General features: G+C 41.1%; 2 protein-coding genes across 2 annotated transcripts; one reads left to right on the top strand and one right to left on the bottom strand.

Annotated features, from left to right (window-relative positions):
* Positions 1 to 267: 267 nt before the first annotated feature.
* LOC116679484 (uncharacterized protein MG328) lies at positions 268 to 9136 on the top strand. Its single transcript, XM_032509143.1, has 34 exons — positions 268 to 341; positions 436 to 498; positions 580 to 642; positions 749 to 871; positions 958 to 1020; positions 1472 to 1534; positions 1641 to 1703; positions 1810 to 1872; positions 2044 to 2106; positions 2201 to 2263; positions 2345 to 2416; positions 2857 to 2910; positions 3005 to 3067; positions 3149 to 3211; positions 3318 to 3380; positions 3487 to 3549; positions 3778 to 3840; positions 3935 to 3997; positions 4079 to 4141; positions 4248 to 4310; positions 4539 to 4601; positions 4688 to 4750; positions 5377 to 5439; positions 5534 to 5596; positions 5678 to 5740; positions 5847 to 5972; positions 6056 to 6118; positions 6347 to 6409; positions 6815 to 6877; positions 7106 to 7168; positions 7255 to 7317; positions 7528 to 7590; positions 7933 to 8061; positions 8389 to 9136. The coding sequence occupies exons 1-34, from the start codon at positions 302 to 304 to the stop codon at positions 8667 to 8669; spliced, it is 2526 nt and encodes an 841-aa protein (XP_032365034.1). The 5' UTR covers positions 268 to 301; the 3' UTR covers positions 8670 to 9136.
* A 433-nt stretch (positions 9137 to 9569) lies between these two features.
* On the bottom strand, positions 9570 to 11517 carry LOC116679483 (mitogen-activated protein kinase-binding protein 1; the record flags this gene model as incomplete). The annotated part of the gene is given in 1 exon segment (XM_032509141.1): positions 9570 to 11517. A coding segment is annotated over 1 exon segment (84 nt), but the record flags the coding sequence as incomplete, so codon positions are not given.
* Between the last annotated feature and the right edge of the window lie 454 nt (positions 11518 to 11971).

The raw sequence follows: 11971 nt of genomic DNA, 5'->3' as shown, positions 1-11971 counted from the left end.
AAAAATAGTTTTAATGTGTTCTAGTAGAGACTGATGCATTTCCTGAGATAAAGACAATATTTGTTAATAGATTATGAAGTAACATTTTATTTAAGAATTGATTTTAAATCCTCAAATAAGTCCCGCGGGACTGAAATAGGGGAGGACCCACCATGGTTCCCTGAGGAACTCCTTAATGAGGGTAGATCCTGCTGGTCCTCTGAGCTATGTAATATAAGCCGGTGTTATTGGGGTCTTTTGAAAAAGACATTTGGTTTTTCCGATTTTGTGTCTTTTAGTTCAGTCTCATCAACTTTCCTTGATGGAGTCCAGACTGACAGACGGACACAACACCACCACAGGTAGACGTATATTTACACTCACCTTTCTATTCTGGACTTTACCTTAAATCCAGACTCAGTGAATGTATGAATTAATTATCTGATTGTTGATCAGCTCTGGAGGTGAGACTGAGATCCACTCAGACACAACTGGAACAGCTGGAGAATCACGCTGCAGGTACATCATCATCTCTTCAATGCTACTATTAATTCATTATTAATTACACAGTAAATAAAACATGAATGGTTTCCTGTTCAGCTCTGGAGGTCAGACTGGGTGATGGTGAGGAACAGCTGGAACATCTGAAGACAGAAAACTCAGGTACACACCTTCAGCATATCTTCAGACTAAAACTGTGGAGGACCCAACATGGTTCCCTGAGGAACTCCTTCATAAGTTAATTAACCCTAAGGGTTTTTTTCTTTAGAGCTGGAGGTCAGACTGAGTGATGGTGAGAAACAGCTGGAACATCTGAAGACAGAAAACTCAGTTCAGTCTGAACAACTTTCCTCGTTGGAGTCCAGAATGAACATTACACACAACACTACAGGTAGATTTATATTTACTTTATTATTTTCATTAACACAAGTGATCATCTGGTATAAATTAATCAGATATTTACAGTTTTCTCTTCAGAGCTGGAGGTCAGACTGAGTGATGGTGAGAAACAGCTGGAACATCTGAAGAAAGAAAACTCAGGTACACACCTTCAACATATCATTAGACTTAAATAGGGGAGGACCCACAATGGTTCCCTGAGGAACTCCTTAATGAGGGTATGTGTCCTTCCCCCGATGATTTTGTCACCTTTTCAACGTTTCTCAACTTTTTCTGAGCCTTTTGAAATTGTTGTGGGCTTCCCCAATTTTTTAAAGTTTTTTTTTTACATTTGTCACTGTTTGAATTTTTTAAATTATTTTTGTCACTTTAATTGACATTTTTCTCTTTTTGTTTTACACTTTTTTTAAAGTTCTTTTACCGATTGTTTTTTTCTCCAAATGCTTTAAAATTGACAAAAAAACATATAAAACGTTACAAACAAGCGTCAACAAAAGTATTGATTTTCAATTTTGGCGGGAAGACAACACAAGGCTTAACACTAGTGGTAATTAGTTATTAATTAATCAGATAGTTACTGTTTTCTCTTCAGCTCTGGAGGTCAGACTGAGTGATGGTGAGAAACAGCTGGAACATCTGAAGACAGAAAACTCAGGTAAACACCTTCAACATATCTTCAGACTAAAACTGTGGAGGACCCAACATCGTTCCCTGAGGGACTCCTTCATAAGTTAATTAACCCTAAGTTGTTTTCTCTCCAGCTCTGGAGGTCAGACTGAGTGATGGTGAGAAACAGCTGGAACATCTGAAGACAGAAAACTCAGGTACACACCTTCAACATATCTTCAGACTAAAACTGTGGAGGACCCAACATGGTTCTCTGAGGAACTCCTTCATAAGTTAATTAACCCTAAGTAGTTTTCTCTTCAGCTCTGGAGGTCAGACTGAGTGATGGAGAGAAACAGCTGGAACATCTGAAGACAGAAAACTCAGGTATACACCTTCAACATATCATTAGACTTAAATTTTGGAGGACCCACCATGGTCCCCTGAAGAACTCCTTAATGAGGGTAGATCCTGCTGGTCCTCTGAGCTATGTAATATAAGCCGGTGTTATTGTTTTTTTTGAAAACTACATTTTTTTTTTGATTTTGTGTCTTTTAGTTCAGTCTCATCAACTTTCCTTGATGGAGTCCAGACTTACAGACGGACACAACACCACCACAGGTAGACGTATATTTACACTCACCTTTATATTCCGGACTTTAACTTAAATCCCGACTCAGTGAATGTATGAATTAATTATCTGATTGTTGATCAGCTCTGGAGGTGAGACTGAGATCCACTCAGACACAGCTGGAACAGCTGGAGAGTCACGCTGCAGGTACATCATCATCTCTTCAATGCTACCATTAATCCATTATTAATTACACAGTAAATAAAACATGAATGGTTTCCTGTTCAGCTCTGGAGGTCAGACTGGGTGATGGTGAGAAACAGCTGGAACATCTGAAGACAGAAAACTCAGTTCAGTCTGAACAGCTTTCCTCGTTGGAGTCCAGACTGAATATCACAAACAGAAACACCACAGGTTGACCTATATTTACTTTATTATTTTCATCAACACAATTGATCAATGGGTATAAATTAATCAGACAGTTATTGTTTTCTCTTCAGCTCTGGAGGTCAGAGTGAGTGATGGTGAGGAACAGCTGGAACATCTGAAGACAGAAAACTCAGGTAACACTGAAGGTTTCAATCTAACTTCAGATTGTTAAATGTTGTCTGAATAAAGTAGAAAATAGTGTATTTTAGCTCAAACTGTGCATGTAGTGCTTCTTCAAACTGAAACTGTGGAGGATCCAGTAAGGTACCCTGAGGAACTCCTTCATCATCCTGATAATACAGATGATTAAATTCCCTTTTTATGTTTTGATGCAGACTTTGTTTTGATTTTGTGTCTTTTAGTTCAGTCTTATCAACTTTCCTTGATGGAGTCCAGACTGACAGACGGACACAACACCACCACAGGTAGACTTGTATTTACACTCACCTTTCTATTCTGGACTTTACCTTAAATCCAGACTCAGTGAATGTATGAATGAATTATCTGATTGTTGATCAGCTCTGGAGGTGAGACTGAGATCCACTCAGACACAGCTGGAACAGCTGGAGAATCACGCTGCAGGTACATCATCATCTCTTCAATGCTACTATTAATTCATTATTAATTACACAGTAAATAAAACATGAATGGTTTCCTGTTCAGCTCTGGAGGTCAGACTGAGTGATGGTGAGGAACAGCTGGAACATCTGAAGACAGAAAACTCAGGTACACACCTTCAACATATCTTCATACTAAATCTGTGGAGGACCCAACATGGTTCCCTGAGGAACTCCTTCATAAGTGAATTAACCCTAAACTGTTTTTTCTTCAGAGCTGGAGGTCAGACTGAGTGATGGTGAGAAACAGCTGGAACATCTGAAGAAAGAAAACTCAGGTACACACCTTCAACATATCATTAGACTAAAACTGTGGAGGACCCAACATGGTTCCCTGAGGAACTCCTTCATAAGTGAATTAACCCTAAACTGTTTTCTCTTTAGAGCTGGAGGTCAGACTGAGTGATGGTGAGAAACAGCTGGAACATCTGAAAACAGAAAACTCAGGTAACACTGAAGGTTTCAAACTAACTTCAGATTGTTAAATGTTGTCTGAATAAAGTAGAAAATAATGTATTGTAACTCAAACTGTGCATGTAGTGCTTCTTCAAACTGAAACTGTGGAGGATCCAGTAAGGTACCCTGAGGAACTCCTTCATCATCCTGATAATACAGATGATTAAATTCCCTTTTTATGTTTTGATGAAGACTTTGTTTTGATTTTGTGTCTTTTAGTTCAGTCTCATCAACTTTCCTTGATGGAGTCCAGACTGACAGACGGACACAACACCACCACAGGTAGACTTGTCTTTACACTCACCTTTCTATTCTGGACTTTACCTTAAATCCAGACTCAGTGAATGTATGAATGAATTATCTGATTGTTGATCAGCTCTGGAGGTGAGACTGAGATCCACTCAGACACAGCTGGAACAGCTGGAGAATCACGCTGCAGGTACATCATCATCTCTTCAGTGCTACTATTAATCCATTATTAATTACACAGTAAATAAAACATGAATGGTTTCCTGTTCAGCTCTGGAGGTCAGACTGGGTGATGGTGAGAAACAGCTGGAACATCTGAAGACAGAAAACTCAGGTACACATATTCAAAATATCTTCAGACTAAAACTGGGGAGGACCCAACATGGTTCCCTGAGGAACTCCTTCATAAGTGAATTAACCCTAAACTGTTTTCTCTTTAGAGCTGGAGGTCAGACTGAGTGATGGAGAGAAACAGCTGGAACATCTGAAGACAGAAAACTCAGGTAACACTGAAGGTTTCAATCTAACTTCAGATTGTTAAATGTTATCTGAATAAAGTAGAAAATAGTGTATTTTAGCTCAAACTGTGCATGTAGTGCTTCTTCAAACTGAAACTGTGGAGGATCCAGTAAGGTACCCTGAGGAACTCCTTCATCATCCTGATAATACAGATGATTAAATTCCCTTTTTATGTTTTGATGCAGACTTTGTTTTGATTTTGTGTCTTTTAGTTCAGTCTCATCAACTTTCCTTGATGGAGTCCAGACTGACAGACGGACACAACACCACCACAGGTAGACGTGTATTTACTTTATTATTTTCATCAACAGAAGTGATCATCTGGTATTAATTAATCAGATAATTACTGTTTTCTCTTCAGAGCTGGAGGTCAGACTGAGAGCTGGTGAGAAACAGCTGGAAGATCTGAAGAAAGAAAACTCAGGTACACACCTTCAACATATCATTAGACTGAAATAGTGGAGGACCCACCATGGTTCCCTGAGGAACTCCTTAACCCTCGTCTGGTATTCGGGTCAAATTGACCCATTTCACATTTTTACAAGAAGAAAAATGGAACAAGTTACATTTTTTCTACCTGAAATCAGCGTCCTTTCTTTATTTTCTGTGATAAACATGTATTCCTGATTCAATTCAGAACATTATTCTGGATACGACACTTATGTTGTTTCCATAGTGGATTTTTAACATGAATTATAACCTTATGAAAAAAACTAATCCCACTTCAATTTTTTATTGTGTGCTAGTAGAGACTGATTGCATTCCCTAAACATACATGTATATACTATATATATATATATATATATATATATATATATATATATATATATATATATATATATATATATATATATATATATAACATTGATATAGGACAACACAAGGGTTAAACATATCATTAGACTTAAATAGTGGAGGACCCACCATGGTTCCCTGAGGAACTCCTTAATGAGGGTAGATCCTGCTGGTCCTCTGAGCTATGTAATATAAGCCGGTGTTATTGGGGTCTTTTGAAAAAGAATTGTTTTTTTCCGATTTTGTGTCTTTTAGTTCAGTCTCATCAACTTTCCTTGATGGAGTCCAGACTGACAGACGGACACAACACCACCACAGGTAGACGTATATTTACACTCACCTTTCTATTCTGGACTTTACCTTCAATCCAGACTCAGTGAATGTATGAATTAATTATCTGATTGTTGATCAGCTCTGGAGGTGAGACTGAGATCCACTCAGACACAGCTGGAACAGCTGGAGAATCACGCTGCAGGTACATCATCATCTCTCCAATGCTACTATTAATTCATTATTAATTACACAGTAAATAAAACATGAATGGTTTCCTGTTCAGCTCTGGAGGTCAGACTGAGTGATGGTGAGGAACAGCTGGAACATCTGAAGACAGAAAACTCAGGTACACACCTTCAACACATCTTCATACTAAATCTGTGGAGGACCCACCATGGTTCCCTGAGGAACTCCTTCATAAGTGAATTAACCCTAAACTGTTTTTTCTTCAGCTCTGGAGGTCAGACTGAGTGATGGTGAGAAACAGCTGGAACATCTGAAGACAGAAAACTCAGTTCAGTCTGAACAGCTTTCCTCGTTGGAGTCAAGACTGAATATCACACACAGAAACACCACAGGTTGACCTATATTTACTTTATTTTCATCAACACAAGTGATCATCTGGTATTAATTAATCAGATATTTACAGTTTTCTCTTCAGAGCTGGAGGTCAGACTGAGTGATGGTGAGAAACAGCTGGAACATCTGAAGAAAGAAAACTCAGGTAACACTGAAGGTTTCAAACTAACTTCAGATTATTAAATGTTGTCTGAATAAAGTAGAAAATAATGTATTGTAACTCAAACTGTGCATGTAGTGCTTCTTCAAACTGAAATTGTGGAGGATCCAGTAAGGTACCCTGAGGAACTCCTTCATCATCCTGATAATACAGATGATTAAATTCCATTTTTATGTTTTGATGCAGACTTTGTTTTGATTTTGTGTCTTTTAGTTCAGTCTTATCAACTTTCCTTGATGGAGTCCAGACTGACAGACGGACACAACACCACCACAGGTAGACTTGTCTTTACACTCACCTTTCTATTCTGGACTTTACCTTAAATCCCGACTCAGTGAATGTATGAATGAATTATCTGATTGTTGATCAGCTCTGGAGGTGAGACTGAGATCCACTCAGACACAGCTGGAACAGCTGGAGAATCACGCTGCAGGTACATCATCATCTCTTCAATGCTACTATTAATCCATTATTAATTACACAGTAAATAAACATGAATGGTTTCCTGTTCAGCTCTGGAGGTCAGACTGGGTGATGGTGAGAACAGCTGGAACATCTGAAGACAGAAAACTCAGGTACACATATTCAAAATATCTTCAGACTAAAACTGGGGAGGACCCAACATGGTTCCCTGAGGAACTCCTTCATAAGTGAATTAACCCTAAACTGTTTTCTCTTTAGAGCTGGAGGTCAGACTGAGTGATGGAGAGAAACAGCTGGAACATCTGAAGACAGAAAACTCAGGTAACACTGAAGGTTTCAATCTAACTTCAGATTGTTAAATGTTATCTGAATAAATTAGAAAATAGTGTATTTTAGCTCAAACTGTGCATGTAGTGCTTCTTCAAAGTGAAACTTTGGAGGATCCAGTAAGGTACCCTGAGGAACTCCTTCATCATCCTGATAATACAGATGATTAAATTCCCTTTTTATGTTTTGATGCAGACTTTGTTTTGATTTTGTGTCTTTTAGTTCAGTCTCATCAACTTTCCTTGATGGAGTCCAGACTGACAGACGGACACAACACCACCACAGGTAGACGTGTATTTACTTTATTATTTTCATCAACAGAAGTGATAATCTGGTATTAATTAATCAGATAATTACTGTTTTCTCTTCAGAGCTGGAGGTCAGACTGAGAGCTGGTGAGAAACAGCTGGAAGATCTGAAGACAGAAAACTCAGGTACACACCTTCAACATATCATTAGACTGAAACTCAGGTAACACTGAAGGTTTTAAACTAACTTCAGATTAATGAGTTTTTTAATAATGAATTAGAAGCTGAAATCTTTGTTAAAGTCAGTCAATATGATCGTTTTGACCCGTTTGATTATGAATCATCAACAGAAGATTCTTATAAAATCTGTTTCTGGTTTTTCTTTTGTTTTCTCAGTTTTCAGCGTCAGACTCAATGAAACTGATGAGATTCTGAAGCAGCTAAAAAACATCAACTCAGGTTTGGACTTTACTTCTTTTTCTTTCATCTTCACTTTGAGATGTTAATATGTGCCTGCTGGACAAAATAATTCTTCCTCCGGTTTTAAAACAACTTGAGCCACATCCACCAGCTCCAACCTGGGGGTCCCGAGGTGTTCCCAGGCCAGGTTGGAGAAATAATCCCTCCACCTGGTCCTGGGTCTTCCACGAGGCCTCCTCCCAGCTGGACCCTCCACTTAGTCCTGGGTCTTCCCTGAGGCCTCTTCCAAGCTGGACCCTCCACCTAATCCTGGGTCTTCCCCGAGACCTCCTCCCAGCTGGACGTGCAGCATCAGTATTAAAAGGGAACTTTTTCTTCCAGGTGACCTGAAGGTGGCGTTCTCCGCTGGTCTCACGGATTCAGGATCAGTCGGACCCTTCAACATTGAGACAACTCTGGTCTTCTCCAAAACCATGTCCAACATCGGCCAGGCCTACAACCAGACCGCAGGTAAACCACATTACTCTAAAGGTGTGTTTAGGTGCATTCTGGGCGTGCTGGTCTTACAGGGAGGTGTGTTCAGGTGCATTGTGGGCGTGCTGGCCTTACAGGGGGGTGTGTTCAGGTGCATTCTGGGCGTGCTGGTCTTACAGGGTGGTGTGTTCAGGTGCATTCTGGGCATGCTGGTCTTACAGGGTGGTGTGTTCAGGTGCGTTCTGTGCGTCCTGGTCTTACAGGGTGGTGTGTTCAGGGACGCACACTATGCTTGTTACACACACAGGGACACAGAGGATCTCTGCCAGGTGTGTTAATGTTTCCCTTCTCTGTGTCTGCCAGGTGTTTTCACGGCTCCCGTCAGAGGACTTTACTTCTTCAGCTTCACGGCTGCAGATTACCTGAAAGGTTACATGGGTCTCTACCTGTACAGGAACAACCAACCAATCCTCTTCAACCTGGACCTGAACGACCACGGCGGCTACGCCTCCACGTCCAACGCCGTCGCTCTGCAGCTGGAGGGGGGCGACCAGGTCCGCCTCAGTCTGCCGGCCAGCTACCGGCTCTACGACGACTCCCGAAACTTCAGCGTCTTCTCCGGATTCCTGCTGTTTGCCCTCTGAGGTCTGACAGTCCCAGGACCAGGACCAGGACCAAGGTACAAGTGAGACATCCTGTCTGCATAAACTATCCTTTTAGCTGTCAGACTGGACCAAAGAGACTGGACTTTTATTTTGGTAGAGACTTCCTGTGGTTACAACCAGTATGGATGTGTTTAAGTCAATGAAGCTCATAATTATTAAAAGGTAAGCTTGTATTTATATCAACCTGGACTCAATATCCCATCATGCATTGGTGTCTGAGAGTCTGATGAAAACTAGAAACAAGCTGTAATGTAACCCTACAGGACAGATGTAGAAGTAGTGATTATTTACATGGAGTCTGGTGGAGATATGCTGCTCTATACACGCTAAAAGTAGTGATTATTTACATGGAGTCTGGTGGAGATATGCTGCTCTATACACGCTAAAAGTAGTGATTATTTACATGGAGTCTGGTGGAGATATGCTGCTCTATACACGCTAAAAGTAGTGATTATTAACATGGAGTCTGGTGGAGATATGCTGCTCTATACACGCTAAAAGTAGTGATTATTTACATGGAGTCTGGTGGAGATATGCTGCTCTATACACACTAAAAGTAGTGATTATTTACATGGAGTCTGGTGGAGATATGCTGCTCTATACACGCTAAAAGTAGTGATTATTAACATGGAGTCTGGTGGGTTTGGTGATGGAGATTTCGGGGCTGCAGCGGTCTCTTAATATTTGACCTATTTTAAAGACTGCTGTTCCCATCAGTCACTCAGACATGACGGAGGTAGAAGAATGCTGACGTTTCCCTTTAAAGGGGCAGTGTCTAACGTGTGTAGTTCATGATCCAAAACACGCCGGCCCTTTAAATAACCTTTTATAAAAACACAAACATCTAAAGAAGTCTCAAAATTTTATTAAATTTTGACCAAAAAAACAACATTTCAGCTTCGTATTTGTGTGTTAGAGAAAGTTAAAACCGTGTTCCTCTAGCAACAATTATAAAAATGTACATTTAACAATATTTTAGAAAAAGAACTCATCAGGGTTCAGTAGTCTGGCTGTTAGCTCTGATTAGCACCAACTGCTAGTGGGGACAGGAAGAGGAGCACAGATACAAAATAAAACATCCGGTAGATTTTCAAAATAAAATAGAGCGTGCCCCTGGCGGATCATAGTTTGATTTTCAAAATAAAATACCTCATGCTCATGGCGGATAGTGCGGGACAGGAAGTGGAGCACAGAGACAAAATAAAACATCAGGTTAATTTTCAAAATAAAATACCCCATGCTCATGGCAAATCATACCTTCCTGCTCTACACCTGGAAGACGTCATAATAGGAGACAGGAAGTCCACAGCTCACAGGTTTTGTAGTTCTGTTTATAGAAACTACATCCCGTTATATCGCGAGATCACACGTGCCTTTTGTGGGTCGTCGTGGCAACAAATCCGGACCTGGTGGGCCGACACGCAGTTGGTGGAAATCAAAGTTAAACTGTAACATCAACAGAATAAATACAAACTACAAATCGCACTTGAACGCATCATCTGTGTTGGGTTCAAGTGAACTCAGGAAAAGAAATGTTCATCCAACAAAAAGAACAATAAAGTTTGTTCAACTCAAAAGACGTCTCATATTGGTCCTTTAAAAACGCTCAATAATCAGCTGGAGTCACATGACTCAGCGTTAAAGAGATCACATGACTCAGCGTTAAAGAGACATCACATGACTCAGCGTTAAAGAATCACATGACTCAGCGTTAAAGAGACATCACATGACTCAGCGTTAAAGAGATCACATGACTCAGCGTTAAAGCAGACACATGACTCAGCGTTAAAGAGATCACATGACTCAGCGTTAAAGAGAGATCACATGACTCAGCGTTAAAGAGATCACATGACTCAGCGTTAAAGAGAGATCACATGACTCAGCGTTAAAGAGATCACATGACTCAGCGTTAAGAGAGATCACATGACTCAGCGTTAAGAGAGATCACATGACTCAGCGTTAAAGAGATCACATGACTCAGCGTTAAGAGAGATCACATGACTCAGCGTTAAAGAGATCACATGACTCAGCGTAAAGAGAGATCACATGACTCAGCGTTAAAGAGAGATCACATGACTCAGCGTTAAAGAGAGATCACATGACTCAGCGTTAAAGAGACTCACATGACTCAGCGTTAAAGAGATCACATGACTCAGCGTTAAAGAGATCACATGACTCAGCGTTAAAGAGAGATCACATGACTCAGTCAAGAGTCTTTCAAGACAAAAATCTGACATTTCTTTCACATTTTTGTCACTTTTATTGACATTTTCTCTCTTTCTAGTTCTTTTACCAATTATTTTTTTCTCCAAATGTTGTAAAATTGACCAAAAACACCCAAAATGAAATGAGAGCAGTGAGCTGATGATTAACGTAGCGCGTGAGGAGCGTCGTTGGGAAACATCCTCGTTAATTTATAAGTTAAAGAAACCCAAATCTCTGAAATAGAAACTTTTAGGAAAAGAGTCAGATCAGACCTGAAGACACCGGGGGTAAAAAACATTAAAAAATGACAAAAACTAGGAATAAAATTGACAAAAATGTTGAGAAAAGTGTAGAAAAATAACAAATTGTTGAAATTTCAACTTTTTCCGACACATTTGTCACTACAGACCTAATTAAAAAAGTCAAAAAGTGACAAACAACGGGACTAAAAGTGACCGAACGTTGGTAAACCCAAAGCTGCCGTCGCCGTGACGACGCGAGGTTCAAGTCTGGTTCTGGCCCCGGAGGCGAACCCGGGTCAGAGCGGAGCGGGGTCCGTCCTCCGGTGGACGGCCTGCAGCAGCAGCAGAGAGTACTCCTCCAGCATGGCCGCCGTCCTCGCCCCCCCCAGCCCCCCCAGCCCCCCCAGCCCCCCCTCCACTCCCAGCATGCTCGGCGCGCCGAGCGGCAGACACTGGAGCTCCGCCCTCATGGCCTGGAAGGCCTCTGATAGGACGACGGCCATCTGGCGCTGGTCGTCGTGGGAGGAGCCGCTCACCTGGAGAGAGAGAGAGAGACAGGTTAGAGAGAGAGACGGGTTAGAGAGAGAGACAGGTTAGAGAGAGAGAGACGGGTTAGAGAGAGACAGGTTAGAGAGAGAGAGACGGGTTAGAGAGAGAGACGGGTTAGAGAGAGAGAGACAGGTTAGAGAGAGAGAGAGACAGGTAGAGAGAGAGACGGTTTAGAGAGAGAGAGACGGGTTAGAGAGAGAGACGGGTTAGAGAGAGAGAGACGGGTTAGAGAGAGAGAGAGAGACAGGTTAGAGAGAGAGAGAGACAGGTTAGAGAGAGAGACGG

This window comes from Etheostoma spectabile, unplaced genomic scaffold, assembly GCF_008692095.1.
Source record: "Etheostoma spectabile isolate EspeVRDwgs_2016 unplaced genomic scaffold, UIUC_Espe_1.0 scaffold00015398, whole genome shotgun sequence".
NCBI lineage: Eukaryota > Metazoa > Chordata > Actinopteri > Perciformes > Percidae > Etheostoma > Etheostoma spectabile.
This window is presented reverse-complemented; position numbering and strand designations above follow the sequence as displayed.